Source organism: Caretta caretta, chromosome 4 (genome assembly GCF_965140235.1).
Source record: "Caretta caretta isolate rCarCar2 chromosome 4, rCarCar1.hap1, whole genome shotgun sequence".
Classification (NCBI taxonomy): Eukaryota; Metazoa; Chordata; order Testudines; family Cheloniidae; genus Caretta; species Caretta caretta.
Genome location: NC_134209.1, coordinates 119201574 through 119224605, shown reverse-complemented (window position 1 = coordinate 119224605; position 23032 = coordinate 119201574). Strand labels below are relative to the sequence as shown.

Genomic DNA, 23032 nt, shown 5'->3' with positions numbered 1-23032 from the left:
GGCTGAATGGGTGGATATTTACGTACAAGGCCTTTCCAGAATCGGGTAGTCAAAAGGTGGGTAAAAACCGAATGTCCCTCCACCAGAGGATGGAAAATGCTAAAAGCCAATGCATGAACCCTGATGGAGCTGACAGCGAGTCCCAAGGCCTTCAGATACAGGAAATAGTTTAAGAGCATCAGGATGCCAACAGCTTTGAGGGCAAGACTGTTCTGTGAAATGCACCCATTTAGCTTGGTAGGATCATCTCGTGGAGTCCTTCCTGCTACTGAAGAGGACATCTTGTACTACCGATGAACATTCTCGTGCTAGCACAAGTGTCCATCCAAAAACCAAGCTGTCAGATAAAGTGTCCGTGGAGCTGTGTGTCTGAGTCTACCATTGTGTTGTGTGAGCAGTTCCAGAAATGTCGGGACTGGAAGATGTTTCGACATGCAGAGGAAACCAGAACTGGTGAGGCTAGAATGGAGTGATCAGGATAACCACTGCCCTCTCCTAGAGTTTGTGAAGCACGCCTGGTAAAAGTGGTAGGGGAGGGAAGGCATAGTTGATCCGGTCCAACCAATCAACAACAAGGGTGTCGCTCTGCAAGTGGGCATCGAGTCCTCCCCTTGAGCAGTACTGAATGCACTTGGTGTTGGTGTGAGATGCAAAGAGGTCCCTAACAGGAGCTTCCCACTGACCAAAAATGTCCACCATTACCATGCCGTACAATTCACATTCATGGTCAATTGCAAAGTTCCTGCGGAGATCAGCAGCAATCATGTTCTGGGTCCCTGGTAGGTAGGCCAGCCACCAACAAGAAGCTACTGTGGGCAATGCACCATTTCCAGAGGCACACTGCTTCCAAGCACAGCATGGGAACCTTGTGCCTTCTTGCTCATTTACATAGTAAATTGTAGCTGTCAGACATGACGAGAACATGATGAGAATGGATGGATGGTAAAATATATGGCATGCCTTGCATACCGCCCAAAGTTCCAGGATCTTGATATGCATCCTACCTTCTCCAGTGATCCAAGTTCTTTGTAGCATGTGTGATACAGCATGGCCAGAGGGCAGCAGGAGAGTGTTAGAAGGGACCCTTATTCCCTGTAGAGGGAAGAAAGTTTGCTATAGATTAATTAAAGCACCTGAAGCCAATTAGAGCACCTGATAAAACCCGCCTGCTTCAATCAGACAGGAGAAGGAGTTGAAGCAGAGAGCAGTTTGGAGGGAAGCAGAGGAGAGTTTGGAGAAGTGCTGCGGTGGGCTAAGACCAAGACCCTAGGTAAAGGGACACCTGGTTTGTGCAGAGGGAGGGCAGGAAGCCCCACAAGCTGAAGGGCAGGAGAGGGAAGTAGCCCAGGGGAAGGAACTGCGAGTTCAAGAGGTTTACCGCTATCCTTAGGGCCTCTGGGCTGGGACCCGGAGTAGAGGGCGGGCCCGAGTCCCTCCTTCTCCACTCCCCTCCTCTAGGACACTAGTGGGGCAGTTAATACCGTAGTTCAGGGGCGAGAAACGGTGCCCTGAACCCTCCCCAAGAAGAGAAAGCGCGAGACCCCTCAAAGTAGTGCCGGCAATTTGTCACACATGCAATCTCCCATGTGGGCTCCCCAGCTGTCGAGCAATGCATCTGTTACGATTGTCACACTCAATGAGGACTGGAGGAAGGGCTGACCGCATCAAACTTGGAGCGGGACTGTCCACCATCAGAGGAAGGAGAGGACTTCTGGTGGGATGGTGAGAACGGTGTCCATGGGTTGGTGGATGGGGGAGTAGACTGTCCTGCACCTCCTCCAATGGGATCTGAAGAGCATTAGTTATTCTCCTGAGCAGCTCCTGAAATTGACGGTAGTCACCTGGGGGAGAGGAGGGCATCGATGACACAGCTGCATCTGGGGACAACAAGGGGACTCTCTCCAGATCCACTGGTACTGTAGGAGCCGGGCTGACTGGTGTATTGTCCAGCCCTGGTTCTGGACGTCTGCTCGATGAAGGACGGGGCAGTGAGACAGTGGATTCCTTCCAGGTTGAGTGAGATGGTTCTGAAGGCGAATATTAGGGCCACAACTCCAATCTGGCCACCTGATTGATCCTGCAGTTGTTGCGGCAACACTCCCATCCCCAGACACGGGGGGCAAGGAGAGTTGGCGGGAAACTGCTGAAACAGCATCACAAAGTCCTTAATTCTATAAAAATGACTATGAACACTAAAATTACTACAAAATCAGTAAAATCCTAACTATGTACAAGAATAAAAATAGTTTTCCTAGAAAGTTTCGAAAGTGTGTCACCAACAATGAGAGAAAAGGAGAAACTCCGGCTCTGATCTTGCGGTGGTGAGAAGGAACTCAAGACGTGGTCAGTGTAACCCGCCCTTTAGCACCTTGGGCGAAACCAAGAGGCAATGCAAGGGTGCATGCGTGGAACATCAGACACTACTACTTTGAAAAGCTCCAGCTCTGGGTGCACGTGCATAAGCCTCAATGGAATATAATAGGGACCATCACTTGAAGGAGAACCTGAGAAGACCCTGTCATAAATATAAAGGGAAGGGTAAACCCCTTTGAAATCCCTCCTGGCTAGGGGAAAGTTCCTCTCACTTGTAAAGGGTTAAGAAGCTAAAGGTAACCTCGCTGGCACCTGACCAAAATGACCAATGAGGAGACAAGATACTTTCAAAAGCTGGGAGGAGGGAGAGAAACAAAGGGTCTGTGTGTCTGTCTATATGCTGTTTCTGCCGGGGATAGACCAGGAATGGTGTCTTAGAACTTTTAGTAAGTAATCTAGCTAGGTACGTGTTAGATTATGATTTCTTTAAATGGCTGAGAAAAGAATTGTGCTGAATAGAATAACTATTTCTGTCTGTGTATCTTTTCTGTAACTTAAGTTTTTGCCTAGAGGGATTCTCTATGTTTTGAATCTAATTACCCTGTAAGGTATCTACCATCCTGATTTTACAGAGGTGATTTCTATTTACTTCTATTTCTATTAAAAGTCTTCTTGTAAGAAAACTGAATGCTTTTTCATTGTTCTCAGATCCAAGGGTTTGGGTCTGTGGTCACCTATGCAAATCGGTGAGGCTTTTTATCCAACATTTCCCAGGAAAGGGGGGGTGCAAGTGTTGGGAGGATTGTTCATTGTTCTTAAGATCCAAGGGTCTGGGTCTGTAGTCACCTAGACAAATTGGTGAGGCTTTTTACCAAACCTTGTCCAGGAAGTGGGGTGCAAGGTTTTGGGAAGTATTTTGGGGGGAAAAACGTTTCCAAACAGCTCTTCCCCAGTAACCAGTATTTGGTGGTGGTAGCGGCCAATCCAAGGACAAAGGGTGGAATATTTTGTACCTTGGGGAAGTTTTGACCTAAGCTGGTAAAGATAAGCTTAGGAGGTTTTTCATGCAGGTCCCCACATCTATACCCTAGCGTTCAGAGTGGGGAAGGAACCTTGACAGACCCTTTCTACAAGCTTACACAGGGGTAGTTGCAGCATCACCAGAGTGCAAGTGTATTATAGTAAGCCTTTCAACTACAAAATAATTTAATTTTAAAAAGGGAAGGTTGAGATTTAAAATCAATCCAAAAGATAGAAAGTCACAGATACATTAGACATCATGGGTGAAATCTGGTTCCACTGAAGTCATGGCTAAACTCCCACTGTCTTCAACAGAATCCAAGATTTCATCCCAAAATGGATTAATGAGGCTAACTAAAAGTATTTCCTCATGCTTATGTATTGGTGGTTTGATTTCTATTAGCGTTCACATCGCACTCTCCGTCAGTAGCCAGTCCCAAGCCGGGGAAGCTAATGATCCAACCAGCGGATCAAATTCGGTGATGAATCCTGGTGAAAAATGTGAGGTCTTTTAGATCAGAGGTTCTCTAACTGGGAGGTGTGCCCTCAGGGATGCTGAATATATTGGGGGGGGGAGGGGGAAGGAAAAACAAAAAAACCTTACTGTGCACATTTTACTCACAGCAACGAATAACCAGCAAAGCAGATTCCTCCACGCATATCAGGTCCTCAGACGGCATGGTGCATTTGACTCTAGATGGCGCCAAGCATTTTGATGGATTTCTGTTAAGCTTGCATAGCATTATACAAAATCATTGCCATCTATACGTTAATCAGTTTGCTACAATGTGGTGTGCACATTTAATACAAGATAGAAGGGGATCGATAGCTGTCTCAAGCATTCAACCCAGGATGGAATTGCTCTCCTCCAAAAAGCACTATTACACTAGTAACAACAGAGTGATGCAAATAAGCAGTATCTCACTTAAAATTTACAGAACTGTATAACTGAATGGCTCTGTTTGAGTCAATGCTTTACTGTTTTTAATATTTAAGGATTGCACTGGCAGAGTGCAATATTTATTTTCTTTTCATCTGTATACATACTTGTGTGGTGGAAGCATAAATTAACACAGACACAAAGAAGGGGGACATGATCAAATAAGTTTGAGAACCACAGTTTTTGATTGCCTATAAAGAAGTTAGATACGAGCTACAAAGAGCTCCAACTTAGGGATGGGGGGTGGAATGATAGGAGAGGGGTTTACAAAAGAAAAATACTAGGAAGTACCTTTTAAGCCAGCACAAGTAAATGAATCATAAGAAAAATGGCTATAAATGTAAGAAAACTAGCACCAATAGAAGACACGCATGCTAACAACATTTTGTTTCTCACTGGGAACTACTGCAGTAAGGTGCAAAAGAGAAGTTAGAAAAAGAATTACCTTACATATAGGGAATCTAATTGTGATAGCTGGCACCTCCAGAAATAATGTGTTAGAGTGACCAGCAGCAAAAAGATCAGAAAAGGGAAAACAGGTGAAAAGATAAATGAAGAATAAAAACAAGATAGACTGCAATAACCAACACAATGGAAAACTAGAGCAGCCACGGGCAGTACAACCATTATAAAAAGGAGATGGCACTCATTACAATTATTGTACTATTTAAAAGGACGAGATATTTCATAGTACTGTTGTAGTGATTTCATATATGGGAGACAATGAAAAACTTGGAAGTAGAATACTAATATTGAAGAAAAACCCTGTATTAGCCCGTGTTCCAACTTTAAGTTACAAGCCACTTCAAAAACTCTGTTCATTAGAACAGCTATATTTACATATTTAGAATATCATACTTTACTGTCAATTTCTTTTCTAAAGGATTCATGCAATATGGGTTAAAAGGCACCAATATTTCACAATATCGCTGCTTGCATTTCTTTCAGCCATATTCTAATTTACTATAATTAGAAATGTGAGAACTCATTACATCTTATGCAAGAGTACACACCAGTAAGGTGCCTTTCAGCATAACCTCCTAATTGAAAAGCAGAATTAAACAGACAACACTTCTTCATGAAACAAATTTGCTGTCACCAACCTGAAATCTCCTTTATTGTTGACAACCCTCTCTGGAAGGCAATACTGTGCAGAGCTCTCTAACACCACAATGTCTACAGTTCTTGTATTATTCCCACGTCTGGTTTGCACATGACAACCCCAGTTGCCGGTGGATCCAGCTTGAATATTTGAGATAGTCAAGATGCTATTAAGACAAAAAAAATTATTGAACTTCAGCAAAATGTATGAAAAGCATTTATTAAAAGATGAATAGTGCTCAGAAAGACCATAGAAGCAGCTCAGTAACATGTCCGTGAATGGCCTTACAAAAACTGGGAACCAACTATCCATGAGCCCAAGAACTAGTAATTAACTGTGGCAGAGATCTAGTAGGTCATGTAATCCATCACCCTACAAAAGCAGATCTGTTTGCTATAGTTACAGACAGGCAAAACCGATTTTTAAGTTAGTTGGAAGCCATTAAAAAATTCAAAATGAAAATTTTGGCTTGAGTCAATCTGCATAGAAAAATTGCAAAAACATTTTAGTGAGTTGAAAATATCTGTTTTGGGTCTAACAAATTGACTGAGGAGGCGGGGAGGTGGTAGTCTCATAAAAGATTGTTACTTACCTGTATAACTGTTGTTCCTCAAGATGGGGGTGCAGATGTGTTTTCCACTCAGATATGTGTTCACTCAGTGCACCAAAGCCAGAGAACTTTGCCTAATGTTACTTATGGGGTAGTGCTCACTATTTAAGAGCAGAGCTACCCTGCCCCCACACCCCCACCAGTTCCTTTGTACTGAATGTCAAGAATAGAGACTCTGATGCAGAAGATAGAAGGTGGGTCATGGAATACACATCTGCACTCACATCTTGAAGAAGAACAGTTACAATACAGTATTTAAGCATCTTTTCTTCTTCAAGGGTTTGCAGAAGTATATTCCACACAGGTGACTCACAAGCAGCACTCCTAAGAGCTGGGAATCAAAGTCTACTTAAAAATGACTGCAGGACCGCCTTCTCAAACTTTGCATCTGACCTAGACACAAGAGAAATTGCATAGTGACTGGTAAAAAGTATGGAGAGAGACCAGGTAGCAGCCCTGCAAATGTCCAAAACTGAAATATCACTGAGGAATGCTATCAACGTTGCTCAGGCCCTAATCGAATGTGCCCACAATCTCTGTGGAGGCATGATCTGAGCTACTCCATATGCTGATGTAACACAGGAAGTTTACTAGGAGTCCCTCTGAGACCTTTTCCACTCTGCTTATCCAGAACACTTCATCCAGTTCTCTGGGATCCAAAAAATACAATTCAACTCCAGATTTTGTCACTCGGGTTCCTTTATTTAGCATACAGCAAAGCTATGCTTAGTTGATCAGACTCAAGTATATGGGGTGGGTTGTGGGCATACTAAACACCAAAAGTTACACAAAAAACCTCTTCCTTTATATACATCTACACATTATATTGCATCAGACATTTTGGGATTGGTTTGGTTACTTTGAAGGAACCAATTCCTGTGTAGCATGCCCTGTTCATACATTGTCCACGGTCAACCTACTATTTACCTCATTTCTACATTCCTAACTTATCTTGTCCATTGTTAATAAATGGTTCCATGGGTATTCTCTCAGCCCTTAAATAGCCAGGGGAAGGGGCTGGAGGCACAGAGCATGAGCCGTGCTCTGAGGGATACTCCTAGGCAGAGTTCTCTGGCTTTGATGCCCTGGGTATGCGCATATCTGAGTGGAATATACATCAGCAACTCAAAGAAAAAAAATTAAGCCCAGTGTTTAGGGCACTCACCTGAGTTGTTGGAGACCCAGGTACAATTCCCCCCATCCCATGAGCGTAGAAGGGATTTCAAACTTGCATTTCCCTTACTACAGAAGAGAGTGCCATAGGCACTAGTATATGGGATTTCTGGTGTGGGTCTCAATCTCTCCTGTTGAAGCTGTTCCAATTTGTATAAATAATTAAATAGTCATTGGAGCAGAGACTTCAACTTCAGTGCCCTACTTCTTACAAGAGTGCCCTAACCACCAGGTTATATAGGATCATTCACACTCTCTCTGGCCCAATGATTATTCACTGTCATAATGACTGTGAATTGCCATTATGTAATACTGTCTGACAGGGGTCATTTCTTCCAAACCCTCACTGTTGCAGTTTATATATTCACATCAATAAGAACTGAGAAGAGACTATTTGCCACCAACCACTTTACTAAGCAATATGAACCGGGGAGGGGGGGTTTCGACTACCACTCTACGCAGATGTTTTTCACAAGGAATTTACCTTGCAATCAACGAGCAATTATGAATTATGTTCTTTTCAACAAAAATACCCTGAGATTCATCAGTTTCAACAATCTTCCCATCCTGATACCACAACACTTGCATGTCTTGATCAATATATGAAGCCATGCATTGGAAGGGCAGACTGTCTCCTTCAAAGACAACCTGACGATGAGATGGAGTCATGTAGAAAGATGGTAATTCAAGAGGAGGTTCTAGAATCCAAGAGACCAAAAAAAAAAAAATATCAACAAAACTTCAAATTTAAAAATATAGTTAAATACTATGCTTTATAGATCCACTCTGAAAAAAACCCCTTAAATTTAATAATCATCAAAATAAGAAATTTTTTTTTCTTTGGAATATAGTTTGATATAATCAGATCTCTGTCTTAGCTGGCTTTTTTAAAAAAAAGAGCTGGGAAGGATTTAAATAAACTGTATTTCATAACGACTCACATCTTCAATTGACCTCCAATGGGCTAACTGTATCTTTCAAAAACTGTATTCAGTCAGTTTAATGAATTACAGAAGCTGTTTGCCAACCTAGTTCCAGAAAAAAAAAAAGCAATACAAATAAAACAAATCTGTGCATTTATATATTTCTTTTACAAATATTAAGCAACCTTCAAAATTTCAAGTGATATATGTTAATATGTTTAAGATTTACAGATAGGTAAATTTAGGCAATTTTCTCGTGATCTCAGAGTGAACTACTCTTACAGCTACAAACAGAAACCCACACTCCCAGTCCCAAGCTGCATGAACTTTACAATCACCGATTGATATGAAAGTAGTATACTTTGTTTATACTGAGAGCTTAATATTCTTGATAACTCCCAGTTTTGACAACAGAATGAGAAGTAATCCTCATAATAGGACATTTGTACACAGTTCTCAATGTATCATTCAGAGAAGTTAGTCCTGAATTAGGATAGTGAACTGTACAAAAGCAGGTGGGATTTACCACAATTTTAATACTTAAAGAGAGCATAAAGAACATGACTTATGTAGCCCTCTAAAGACTCACAGAACCACTGGACCTATCTAGATTAGGAAAATAGGTAGTGTTGGAAAACATGCCACCTAAATGTGTCTTTTAAACTTGACTTTACATCTAGTGTAGACACAATCCAAAACCTTTAAAGTGTCTTAGCTGGTCAGCTTTGAGTGGGCCTGCATAGCTATGTTAGGAGAATGCAAGGGTCTTTTCTGAGCCTGATGGGCAATATTTCTAGGGGGTTCAGTGACCCATCCACTTGATTCTTCTTGTTCTTCCTCTTTAAGGATCATCTTGGGGAAGACCTCGGAATGCAAACTCCTCAGTATTCTTTGAAAAAAACTGCTAAAGAAAGTTTCTCCTGAGTTTCACTCTTTGTGCATCTAGCTTTGAACCAGACAACTGGCCCAGCAAATCAACAGGTTCCTTCTGATTCTCTTCTCTTGGATTTTACTGTTTCATTTCACGACACCTCAAATTTCTTATTTGGGTCTTTTATGGATTGACTGGTCTCCAAGAAAGATAAGGAGGGAGGGAGGTGAATAGGACAATCTCTTTCTCCTTTTAACTATTAGGGCTTTAGACTTGGAGGGTTTTGCATAACTCAGATCTAACCAGTCTGACAGAAAAACCTGAGAAATGAAGGACAAACCCACCAGTTCTCTATTTTTCATGTAAGAAGTCAAGTTTAACTGCTGTTTTTGAGAGGATTGCTCCTCCAAGGGTAAGATCAGGGGCCTAGACAACAACTCTCCCTCTGATACCAGAAGCAGCAAGGCAATCTGAAGACTACTGTCAATCTGTGGACCAGCTTAGTAGAAGGAATCACTATAAACACTACATAGAAGTACCAAATTGAAGGAAAGCAGAAAAAATAAAGGATTAGCTACTCACACTAAATAAACCCAGTATGCATTAATTATTAAGCGTCATTTATCTAGAATTCTTACCACATGTTAGAAGCTCCTGCTTAACTGATGTTACTAGTTGTGCTTGCAATGACTTGGGGTAAGCACATTTAGTTTCACGTACTGTTATATTTCTTTCCTTTAACCACTGATGCAGCCACAAAATGTTACAGTCACATAGAAGATAATCAGTCTGAAATTCTCTGTAACATGCAAAAGACAGATAATCACAATAATAAATGTAATATTCAGTTTTTTATGTTTACCCTCCTATTAGTTTTAGAATGCCTATCACAATTTACTACAAATTTCCTAGAGAATCACAGAAACGTAGAACTGGAAGGGACCTCACGTAGTCATCTAATCCCCTCCCCTTCATGCTGAGGCAGGATTAAATATGCCTAGACTATGAAAGTGAAAAAGTGTCAATAATAGCAAAAGTTAAGAATATTGCACTATACTGTACTGTGTGTTTAAAAAACAGTTTCTAGATTATTATTCAGCAGTGATTTAAACTAAAGTCATTTATATGTGCTGTAGTTCACCAAATGTGACGATTTCATGCCATGAATTGGATCCATGCCAATACTGCCTGCGCTCAAACTCTTAACTAGAAGAGTTTTCCTGCTTTTCTTCCTCCTGTGGTTCCAGTTCTGAAACTAAGGAGGACACTGAGCAGGATCTGGGTTTGTATTTCCTTCTCTTAAATCTGCTCCTCCCTAAAGAATTGGCATCAGGAGACTCTGAAGAGACAAGAGGAAGGACTCCTGTGCCTGCACACAAGTTTAGCCTTCTGGCATACCACAGCCTTTTTTAGGGATGCGCTTTTTTTTTTTTTTTCCCCCCTCCTATGAGGACCTGGGAAAAGGAAGGTGTCCAATGACCATGGAGACTAGTCCCTGTATGTCCTTCCCATTTTCCTTTTCTTGTTTGTCTGAATGAATGCCCATCAGATTCTGAGAGTGAATGGGACAATTCTGCTGGGAGAGCTCTGGGGATCTGCTAACTGATGGGCAGCAATCTTTCTTATGCCCAGAATTGAATGCTTTTCCTGCATCTCCTGAGAGGGAAGTTTTACTGAATCTACACAGAGGTGGCCAACCCTGGAGAAAAATTACTATGCCAGATCTGGGTCAGCCAAATCCTGAGATTTACCAGATCTCTTCTGACCTCAGTGCTCTATTGAGGCTGGCAGTAACTCAAAACCCTGCTGGAGGAATCACACTCCTGCCCTAGAAGGGCAAGGAATACTCTGGAGCTATCCTGGGGTCCTGTGCTTCTACTGGTCTGGGTCTAGATATGCCACTCCTGGCTTGAGAGAGGGACTCCATGAAGGACCCTGCCCGAGCTGGCTTCGCTGAGATGTGCATGGCTCCTAACTCACAGAAGACACAGTAATCCCCACACAGGCATTCCACAAGTGGGGTAGGGAAAACAACACGTCTGTGCTTTCCCCTTCTTCTTGCCCTTCTCCGTGCTGCACTCTGTGAAGGTGTGTGGGGGGCAGATCAGGAGGGGGGGGCACTGGTAGAAAAGAACTACACACTTACATCCCCATGACCAGAAACAGCTACAGAATGCAAATTTATGTCCAAAATACTTTTTATTTATATATAGATATAAAAATAATATATATATATATATATATATATATATATATATATATATATATAAAATAAATGAATTATTTTGGCCATATATTTACATTCTGTAGCTGTGTTTCTGGTCATGGGGATGTAAGTGTGTAACACACACACACACACACACTCAAAAACAAAAGGTCTCACAGAAGGTCTGAAGCTATGAAGGCAATGAACAACTGTCAGATATAGCTGACCATGCCCTCCCCTATCAGGGACTGATGGGTTTGGTTCTGCCTAAGTAGTTGCACACTGCTTGAGCCAAAGCCAGAGCCAGGTTTAACGGATCTATGGACCTTGAAGACAAAAAAGAATTTGTAATAACTTCTTTGGCAGAAGGAGTACAGTAATTTTGGTGCTTACATGAGCAAATTCATGGGCACAATAACAGTTTATTGGAATAATACTATCTACTTGACTGAGGTTTATTTATTTATTTATTTAGTAGAGAAGCAAGAGTAAAAAAAATCTATAATGGTATAAGGTTAAGATACAGATTAAAAACAAGTTCTATGCAGTGGTCACTCAAATGTGTTGCCTGTTTCTCTCATTACAGGCTATACTACACTCACTAATGCAACCGTGTGTGTTTTTTTCCCATTAAATGAAACACCCAGTAACTTCGCTATGATTAAAATAGGCCTTTTCCACATCATTTCTGATTTTCATTGATTCATAAAATCCTCTCATTGTATGTATAATATAACACGTCCTGGTACAAAGACATCCAAATCCCCATTAAAAAGTCTGCTATAGTCAGGAAACAATAATTTATATATCTAAATATTGTCTAAAAAAAAAAAAGGGCCCCTCAGTCTGAACTGATTTGTTTTTCATCTTTGTTAAAAATCTCTACTTCATGTGTATTTTATTATTTCACAGCAACAGCGAACAGTGCCCAAAAGATTTATGCAAGCCAAGGCACAAACACTTAACACTGAAACAATATACATTCCTAACTGGGGAGTTCTGATACAAGCTTTTTGGTCTTTGTTAACAGGAATTCCTAAAGACACATTTTAAATACTAACATTGATATCCAGGATGTTGTAGCATGCTCATTAAGTTCTTAAACAGACTCATGCTCTTCAGGACAGGGACCATTTTTATTAGTACAGTGCTGAGAGTATTAGAGCTCAAGAAATAAACCATGAATAATAATCAGACTTGAGAGGAGGCATTATCTGCCTTGGAATAAGGAGAGAGTTCACTTTATGACCAGTGCCAGCAGCTAGAGAATCTGCAAGACTCCTGATATGGCAGCCCAACCTACATAGCTGTCATAGAATATACAAACTTTTAACAGTCAGGTTGTCATGAAGTAATTCATCCACTTTCTACATACACAGTATGACAATAAAGGAACTAAGGGCTGCTAAAGGAGCAAAGAGAAAAACAGAATGAGATTGAGACACGAATTTTTATATCCAACAGTCACACTTTTTGTTCTTGGAGAACTGTAAACTTTTGGAGAGTACCTTTCTTCATTTGCAAAAAGAACAGGAGTACCTGTGGCACCTTAAGGACTAACAAATTTAAATAATAAATAATAAATCTGTTAGTCTCTAAGGTGCCACAGGTACTCCTGTTCTTTTTGCGGATACAGACTAACACGGCTGCTACTCTGAAACCTTTCTTCATTTGTAAAATAAGACAAAAAAGGCCAAAACTTTATTTAATACAAAATAATAACTGGCATCTGTAGGGTGGGATTTTCAAAAGTTCTCAGTGATGGCCTAACTCTGATCCTACTGACTTCAAAACAGAGATGAGTTAGACAAAGATTGAGTACTTTTGAAAATTACATCCAGAGTACTTTTCATCTTCAAACTATGACTAACCCTTGTACCATTTTCTTGTCCAAAATTCTGCACCCGTGTCAATCCAAGCCTACTCAGAAATAAACTGTTATAATATGTTTAAAAAACAAAACAAAATCTAAATTGCCAATGTCTAATTGGGATAGCATTGAATGTGTAGATCTGTCAGAATCAAAAATATTGTTTGCTTTAATTTAGTTTCTTTGCACTCAAAAAAATGTCTACTGAAGCTCACCATGTTTACCCTTTTAATCTGGTTTTTAAAATCACTGAAAAACTTATCTAAGATCATACAAATTAAAACCAAAATTAATATATACTTACAAAGACTTTAGTGAGTTAAGATGATCAAGGGTTCCTTGTGTTAGTGCAGAAAACAAATTCCCTGAAAGATTTCTAGGACATAAAATGGCAATAATTAAATTGTTTTATACTTAAGCAATATATTTGACACTAAGTTATGTAATTAAACACAAATTTCCTCTTTCAAAATGTGTTTTTATTTTTTAAAAGTAACTTATGAAATACAGTCATCAAAAGAGGACATGGGAGCAGTCTTTAAAACATTAGACATCACAATGTAAGCCTGATGGCCCAGCTAGAGAACCCTAACACCAAAGATGTTCCTCCATTCTTCTATTTTATTTGAAAGTATTATGAGTTTGAGAATAAAACTATTCAACTCAAATATCTCATTTTTGTTTAAAATGACACTTATGTTGAAATATACACCAGAAAAAAAAGCATATTTAAATTTTAGTTCAAAGTTGGCAAATAATCAGTGTTACCAGAAAGGTAGTGCAAGAAAACAACCTGCTTAGATATACCATTTACAAAAAAAAAAAAAAAAAAAGGGGGGGGGGGGGGATCACATCATAGATTTTCTCTTATGTGGCTCATCTGGAAGTGCTGCAGAGACACCAAGCAACACATGGGGCAAAGGGAGTGTTCTGTGTCTGTGGAATACAACCTTTTTTGCCAACTAAAAAAACCCCAAACCTTCTGTGTATCCAAAGGACATCTCATCAAGTTCTCTACAAGGAGGATAGTCACCTTGATGCTCTGGCATAAAGGACAAAAGTTAAAAGATAATGTAATGCTGAAATAGTCTTCTAGGGAAAATATGTATTACAGACAAGTACCCCTTTTTCTTCTTTCCTATATTTTCCAAGAATGCAAAACTAGGGGAGGCAACAGCAGACAGGGCACAGGACTGGTTCTATTCTTTATTCTCCCATTGACTAGCCGACAGTAGGCAACGCATGTAACCATTATGGCCTTGATCTAGTGAAGCATTTAAGCTTGTGCTCAACTTTAAGCATTAGTAGTCCCACTGAAATAAAAAAAAGGTTGAATTAAATGAGAACTATAAATTCTCTCTCAAACATGTACAACAGAATTATACTTACAATCTAACAAGATTTATGAGTCCTCTAAATATATCTGCATTCAGGCAGCCTATTTTGTTGTTACTTAAATCTCTACAAGGAGAAAAAGCAAAACAAATATTAATTGCTTCATTTCATCATACTATATATATATATATATCACACACTACAAAAAAGGTACTTTAACTGGTTTACCTGAATAATGGGTCATGCTAAACATAGTCTTCATGAACAGAAAACAGAAGATGTTGGCCTATTCGACTACGTGCTGAACTCTTTCAAAATGCTTTTGTTACTTAGGCAAGGTCAGCACAGGAAAGGCTTGCTGTCATAACTATACCAGCATACACTCGTAGCATAGACACAGCTTATACCAATAAGAAGGTGCTTTTGCCAGTATAGTTTATACAAGATCCCAGAGCAAAATGTGTGACATTGTGAAAAGGAATTTTATGTGTAATAAAATTTTGTCCACACTTAGGTTTTTGCCAGTACAGAAATGTCAAAAATATCACACCCGTAACCAACACTATTATACCAGCAAGTTTCTAGTGTAGATTATTCAAATTGCAAAATGGCCCCACTAAAGAAAATTCAGCCCTCTAGGCCCAAATTTGCATTGGAATATTTGTACATGTAAATACTACTTAATGTAAGGAACACAGATTTGGTCCCTCAACTGCTTATTTTTTAAGTCTTCAAAAGATGATTACCCAATTTAATTTCCCTTTAGGCATAACAGATTTTTTTTTCAATGACAGATAAACTGCTAGAATCCATGTGAGGACTTTCACCATCGAAAGTCATAGGAAGGCACATGCATTTTACAATCACTACAGTTTTGAGGAGTTCAAAAATTACTTACTATCAACCAGTTTCTTTCAAGATCCTCCAAATTTTATGGAGTTGGAAGAGGCCTTTTGGCTCTTAGCATGTTATCTATCTATCATAAGGTTTTATGCTGGCACCCATCACTGAAGTATCACAACAGCTTCCATATAAAATCAATTAGCAACATCAAGTCCCTAACGAACCTCATGGATCCTCTGGCTCTTCCCTGTTTTGGAGTATAAAAGGTTACGTTTTTGATTGGTTGATTGATTTGTTTGCATTTTTACATAGGAAGCAGGGCAGGCAGATGAGCTTTTAGTACTGTGGGTATTCTTTTTTAATTGGTGGAAACACTTTGCCAAAAAAGAAGGTTTTACATCATTTCCTAAAGATGATCTCTAGATTTGCCTGAACTCCTCTGGATATTCATTCCGTAGTCAGAGCCCCGCAAAAATGCTCTCTCTCTAGTTCTCAGGTGCTTCATTATGGTCTTTGCAATCCACACCTCCCCAGAGCAGCACAACCGTCTCAGTGGTTAATAGATTTAATATAGCTGTGGCTTGGTCCATTTGTTGTTTTGAAGATAGTACTGAGGTCTTAAACTGGCAACAGCTGATGGGCTTGATGAGTTCACAGCAGCCCAAACCATAGAGGTTTTCAATCAGCAGCAGCCCGTGCATTGTTTTCACATTATGCTTCAAATACAGCATCTCCCACTAATCCAATCTGGAGAAGAACACTGTGGGAAGGCGCTCATCGCACAATGGAGGTAAAAATGGTATTTTTAGATGTTACATGAACATCCAAGCCTTATGAGGACTCAAACAGGACCCAGAGGCTTCACACCACTTCTAACAAGCTCTTCCAAACATTTCTCCCTTCCAGACAGCATTATTTCAGTATGGCCTGAGCTGAATTTCAGCCAGCTGCTTTTCTTCCAGGACCTGATGTCTTCACGGTATTTGGACAACTCAGGCCTTGTCTATACTGGCACTTTACAGCACTGCAACTTTCTCGCTTAAGGGTGTGAAAAAACACCCCCCTGAGCGCTGCAAGTTTCAGCGCTCTAAAGCACCAGTGTGGACAGTGCACCAGCGCTGGGAGCCATGCTTAACTGGCTCCTTGTGGAGGTGGTTCTTCTGGAGTGCTGGGAGACCTCTCCCCCAGCGCTCTGCTGCAACTACACAAGCCACGTTAAAGCACTGCCACAGCAGCGCTTTAACATTGTCAGTGTAGACTAGCCCTTAGTGGTGGTGGCTGCATTAATGGAGAACAAGACATACAACTGAATCATCAGCATACTGTTGATAGTTTTATAACTTTTCACAGCACTCCACGGGTGAGGACCTTTAGGGAAGAGGAGCAGTTACCAGTCACCATTCTCAGAGTTCTGTTAGAGATGAATGATTTGGAGCCATTGTAGTATTATGCTGTCTACTCCCACTATTGCACATGAGCAGGTTAGAGGTACCAAAGAAACGAGCTGTTAGATGAGCCAGTTATGCATTTAATTTTTTTAAAATGCTTAAATTTTAAGCACATGCTTAAGTACTTTCCTGAGCTGAGATCTGACTGACTGATTTATATAGTGCCTATAACATGAGCTAATTAGGAGCTACTAAGATATTTCTAGAGCATTGGTCACCACAGTATATTAATACTAAACATCGCTAAAAATTCTATAACTTAAAAGCTGCCCCACAGATTTTTGAAAATCTTTCAGAGAAAGGAATAAAAATGGATGGTTCTCATGCTGGGATCTTGTTTTCCAAGTTTCAGCCTGGAGCAAGTTTTTATAGCCCAGACCGAAATCCAAGAAATATGTATAATAAGAGAGTTGGCACAACCTTAATAAAGTGGCATTAACAGCACTAACTTTCACTAAGATATTAATAACTAGGGACTTGGTATTCTTCTATGACCTTTTAAAGGAAGTCACTGTGAAGTAGTTCTCTGTACTTCAGAGGGTTATTCCTGATGACATCAAAGCTTTAGATGAATATGAAGCCACTTGTGGCTCAAGACATAATACACAGGAAGAATGATAGCGCAATTACTGACAGAAAATATCCAATAAATCTGGTTATGAAAGATTGGCAAGCCAAACGTAGCTCTCCAAAGCATGGTTCCACTCAGAAAAGCAGCTCTGAAAATTGCAACGAAGTTTCATGTGTGGTCTTTCAATGATTTCTACATTAAATGTGCTCAATTACAGGAGATGGTGATTGTGTTTGCTTTTAAACTGCCAACCCCTCAAACTTAATCTGAATCTGAAAAAAATCATAAAACTAAATAAGATACTTACAGTCTTTTTAGAGATGGAAGCCCCATAAAAGCACCTGGATCTATAATATTAATAAGATTGTTCTTTAGGTCCCTGTTAAAAAAAATGTGTAAAAGAGAAAGGTCAAATATTAAAATTTATGGCAGAGAAACTGACTTTTTATATATAGAACTTAACACCTTTAAATTGCAAATGAGCCTCCTCCTGACTTGTCAGAAAGCACAGAATACATACTTATTTTTCTAACATTTTTCAAATTTTACTCATTATCTTTGATATTTTCCACAATAAGGGATATAAACATTTCTTATTTTCATTTAAATATGCTATCAACTGTATCTCTTACCATATTGTAAGGGTGGGAATCTGTCAAAGATGTAATATATTGCATCATGCTCATTAGACTACATTGAGCAGTATGTAATGTGATTTTTCTTTTCTGCTGAGTTTTACTGCTCTGTGTTGATGAACCGTTGAGCAAAGAAAGTGAGGCAACATCCTGTGCCCACTGAATTCAATGTTTAAGCTCCCACTGACTTCAATGGTGTAGGATCAGGGACTTGGATCAGCATACCAGCTGGAGGTAGGACGGCTGTAGACAATGGATCATGTGATTTGTCCTGATTTGGGGACAACTTATACCTTCAAGTCAGTGGCACTGCTATGGGTACCTGCATGGTCCCACAGTATGCCAACATTTTTATGGCTGACTTAGAACAACGCTTCCTCAGCTCTCATCCCCTAGCTCCCCTGCTCTACTTGCGCTACACTGATGCCATCTTCATCATATGGACCCATGGAAAAGAAGCCCTTGAAGAATTCCACCATGATTTCAATTATTTCCATCCCACCATCAACCTCAGCCTGGACCAGTCCACACAAGAGATCCACTTCCTGGACACTACAGTGCAAATAAGTGATGGTCACATAAACACCACCCTATACCGGAAACCTACTGACCGACATACCTACCGACATGCCTCCAGCTTCCATCCAGGACACATCACACGATCCATTGTCTACAGCCAAGCCCTAAGATACAACCGAATTTGCTCCAATCCCTCGGAGACAAACACGTACAAGATCTTTATCAAGCATTTTTAAAACTACAATACACCTGGAGAAGTGAGGAAACAGACTGACAGAGTGAGACAGGTACCCAGAAGTCACCTACTATAGGCCAGGCCCAACAAGGAAAATAACAGAACACCACTGGCCATCACGTACAGCCCCCAGCTAAAACCTCTCCAGCACATCATTGACTATTTACAACCTATCCTGGAAAACAATCCCTCACTCTCACAGACCTTGGGAGGCAGGCCAGTCCTCGCTTGTAGACAGCCCCCCAACCTGAAGCAAATACTCAACAGCAACTACACACCATGCCACAGAAACACCAACCCAGGAACCAATCCCTGTAACAAACCCCGTTGCCTACTCTGTCTCCATATCTACTCTAGCGACACCATCAGAGGACCCAACCACATGAGACACATCATCCGGGACTCATTCACCTGCACATCTACTAATGTGATATATGCCATGTGCCAGCAATGCCCCTCGGCCATGTACATTGGCCAAACCAGACAGTCTCTACGTAAAAGAATAAATGGACACAAATCATACATCAGGAATGGTAACATACAAAAGCCAGTAGGAGAACACTTCAATCTCCCTGGACATTCTATAACAGACTTAAAAATAGATATACTTCAACAAAAAAACTTCAGAAACAGACTTCAAAGAGAAACTGCAGAACTAAAATTCATTCGCCAGTTTAACACCATTAATTTGAGCTTGAATAAGGACTGAGAGTGGCTGGCTCACTACAAAAGCAACTTTCCCTCTCTTGGTATAGACACCTCAGCAGTTATTGGGAGTGGACCACATCCAACCTGACTGAACTGTCAATACGGGTTCTCCACTTGTAAGGTTATTTCCTTCTCTTCATGTGCCAGCATATTTATGCCTGCATCTGTAATTTTCACTCCGTGTATCTGAAGAAGTGGGTTTTTTACCCACGAAAGCTTATGTCCAAATAAATCTGTTAGTCTTTTAGGTGCCACCGGACTCCTCGTTATTTTATGAACTCTAAGTTTGATTTGTACTTTTGGTTCTTATCTTGATACACATTACAGTTTAATTTGAGACAGAGAAATAATCTGTCTGGCCAGTATTTATATAGTTTTAGAACAAACAACCATAGCAGATGAACTCTAAAAACATGTTCCCAACTCCTTATTCATTCAAACTCTTGGTTGCTTACCAATTTAATCTCAAACGTCTCTTATGTTATTTCTCTGGGGTAAAATTCTGGCAACACTGACATCAGTCGGAGTTTTCTCATTGACTCTGGGTGTGTGTGTGTGTCAGGATTTCATCCTTGAAGTCTAAATACATATCTGTATTTATTTTGATTAGTCATGGATTTGATGCATTTATTTCTAAATGTTTGCTCATCACATGAGGGCCACCAAACGGCTGCTGCAATCCAAAAGAATTATAAACCTGGGGAGAGGGGGAAATCTAAAATCCCCAGTTAAAGGTAAAGGTGGGGAGGGGGAGAATAGAAGTATCTCCTGAATCTACTACACTGGTGAATATTCTGCCACCAGATAAAGGTGCACATCACTCAAACAAGGGGATAAAGTCTCTACTGTCACACATGTATGCCTACATCAAGTGTAAATTTCACTCCTAAAGGATTTTCTGGTATTCGGAGGGGACCTTTTCAGGCAAGGAGAGCTTTGGTGCTGTGAATCTAAGGTCTCATGGAAGTGCTCCTTCTGATCTCACTTATTTGGACTATCTTTTCCAGTGCAATGACTTGGAGTCCATCTTCTCTCTGAACAATGGTGGGAAGAAACAATAACCCAGGTGTCTGGAGGGCTATACAGCCAGCTTCCCTCAAGGGTGCTGCTGACTTAGCTACTGATGCTATGGCAGATACGAGAAGACTACACACCCTCTTCCCATCACCCATATCTTGAGCATGGAGAACAGGAGACATTTATTCTTTGGATTATTTCTTATTTATTTGAAAACCACCTCTACATTGCTTTAGGTACATTCACAAATGCACAAAATACAAATAACTAAAACTGTAGATTTCAGAGGAACAGCCGTGTTAGTCTGTATTCGCAAAAAGAAAAGGAGTACTTGTGGCACCTTAGAGACTAACCAATTTATTTGAGCATGAGCTTTCGTGAGCTACAGCTCACTTCATCAGATGTATACCGTGGAAACTGCAGCAGACTTTATATACACACAGAGAATATGAAACAATACCTCCTCCCACCCCACTGTCCTGCTTCCTCGTGGCTGGATTTTACTAAAACTAGACAAGCCATTTACAACGCACACTTTGCTTCTCTACAAAAGAAAAAGGACACTAAACTTTCTAAACTACTACATGCTACAAGGGGCCACAGCAATGGTTCCCTCACCCCACCTAGCAATATTGTTAACCTATCCAACTATACTCTCAGCCCAGCAGAAGCAGCTGTTCTATCTCGGGGCCTCTCCTTCTGCCCCTCCACCCCCACGAACATGATACAGTTCTGTGGTGACCTAGAATCCTATTTTCGACGTCTCCGTCTCAAGGAATATTTCCAAAATACCTCTGAACAACATACTAATCCACAGAGGTCTCCCTGCCAACACTACAGAAAGAGGGATTCTAGATGGACTCCTCCTGAAGGTCGAAACAGCAGACTGGACTTCTACATAGAGTGCTTCCGCCGACGTGCACGGGCTGAAATTGTGGAAAAGCAGCATCACTTGCCCCATAACCTCAGCCATGCGGAACGCAATGCCATCCACAGCCTCAGAAACAACTCTGACATCATAATCAAAAAGGCTGACAAAGGAGGTGCTGTTGTCATCATGAATAGGTCGGAATATGAACAAGAGGCTGCTCGGCAGCTCTCCAACACAAGTTTCTACAAGCCATTACCCTATGATCCCACTGAGAGTTACCAAAAGCAACTACAGCATTTGCTCAAGAAACTTCCTGAAAAAGCACAAGATCAAATCCGCACAGACACACCCCTGGAACCCTGACCTGGGATATTCTATCTACTACCCAAGATCCATAAACCTGGAAATCCTGGGCGCCCCATCATCTCAGGCATTGGCACCCTGACAGCAGGATTGTCTGGCTATGTAGACTCCCTCCTCAGGCCCTACGCTACCAGCACTCCCAGCTACCTTCGAGACACCACTGACTTCCTGAGGAAACTTCAATCCATCGGTGATCTTCCTGATAACACCATCCTGGCTACTATGGATGTAGAAGCCCTCTACACCAACATTCCACACAAAGATGGATTACAAGCCGTCAAGAACACTATCCCCGATAATGTCACGGCTAACCTGGTGGCTGAACTTTGTGACTTTGTCCTTACCCATAACTATTTCACATTTGGGGACAATGTATACCTTCAGATCAGCGGCACTGCTATGGGTACCCGCATGGCCCCACAGTATGCCAACATTTTTATGGCTGATTTAGAACAGCGCTTCCTCAGCTCTCGTCCCCTAAAGCCCCTACTCTACTTGCGCTATATTGATGACATCTTCATCATCTGGACCCATGGAAAAGAAGCCCTTGAGGAATTCCACCATGATTTCAACAATTTCCATCCCACCACCAACCTCAGCCTGGTCCAGTCCACACAAGAGATCCACTTCCTGGACACTACAGTGCTAATAAACAATGGTCACATAAACACCACCCTATACCGGAAACCTACTGACCGCTATTCCTACCTGCATGCCTCCAGCTTTCACCCTGACCACACCACACGATCCATCGTCTACAGCCAAGCTCTGCGATACAACCGCATCTGCTCCAACCCCTCAGACAGAGACAAACACCTACAAGATCTCTGTCAAGCTTTCTTACAACTACAATACCCACCTGCAGAAGTAAAGAAACAGATTGATAGAGCCAGAAGAGTTCCCAGAAGTTACCTACTACAGGACAGGCCTAACAAAGAAAATAACAGAACGCCACTAGCGGTCACCTTCAGCCCCCAACTAAAACCCCTCCAACGCATTATTAAGGATCTACAACCTATCCTAAAGGATGACCCAACACTCTCACAAGTCTTGGGAGACAGGCCAGTCCTTGCCTACAGACAGCCCCGCAACCTGAAGCAAATACTCACCAACAACCACATACCACACAACAGAACCACTAACCCAGGAACTTATCCTTGCAACAAAGCCCGTTGCCAATTGTGCCCACATATCTATTCAGGAGACACCATCACAGGGCCTAATAACATCAGCCACACTATCAGAGGCTCGTTCACCTGCACATCCACCAATGTGATATATGCCATCATGTGCCAGCAATGCCCCTCTGCCATGTACATTGGTCAAACTGGACAGTCTCTACGTAAAAGAATAAATGGACACAAATCAGATGTCAAGAATTATAACATTCATAAACCAGTCGGAGAACACTTCAATCTCTCTGGTCACGCAATCACAGACATGAAGGTCACTATCTTAA

The 23032-nt window shown here is 41.0% G+C and overlaps 1 protein-coding gene across 6 annotated transcripts in view; it reads right to left on the bottom strand.

Annotated features, from left to right (window-relative positions):
* The window catches only part of ADGRA3 (adhesion G protein-coupled receptor A3), a 130864-nt gene that overhangs the window by 66906 nt on the left and 40926 nt on the right, over positions 1 to 23032 (bottom strand). For 5 of the 6 annotated variants that reach the window (XM_048848710.2, XM_075127998.1, XM_075127997.1 and 2 more), the window contains 6 exons: positions 17533 to 17604; positions 14418 to 14489; positions 13333 to 13404; positions 9591 to 9751; positions 7643 to 7856; positions 5377 to 5541 (listed from right to left, as the gene is read on the bottom strand). In XM_048848710.2, coding sequence (XP_048704667.1) covers positions 5377 to 5541; positions 7643 to 7856; positions 9591 to 9751; positions 13333 to 13404; positions 14418 to 14489; positions 17533 to 17604 — 756 coding nt within the window. Of the gene's footprint in view, positions 1 to 5376; positions 5542 to 7642; positions 7857 to 8099; positions 8179 to 9590; positions 9752 to 13332; positions 13405 to 14417; positions 14490 to 17532; positions 17605 to 23032 lie in introns of those variants that run through there. The other variant, XM_048848712.2, reaches the window with a different exon arrangement.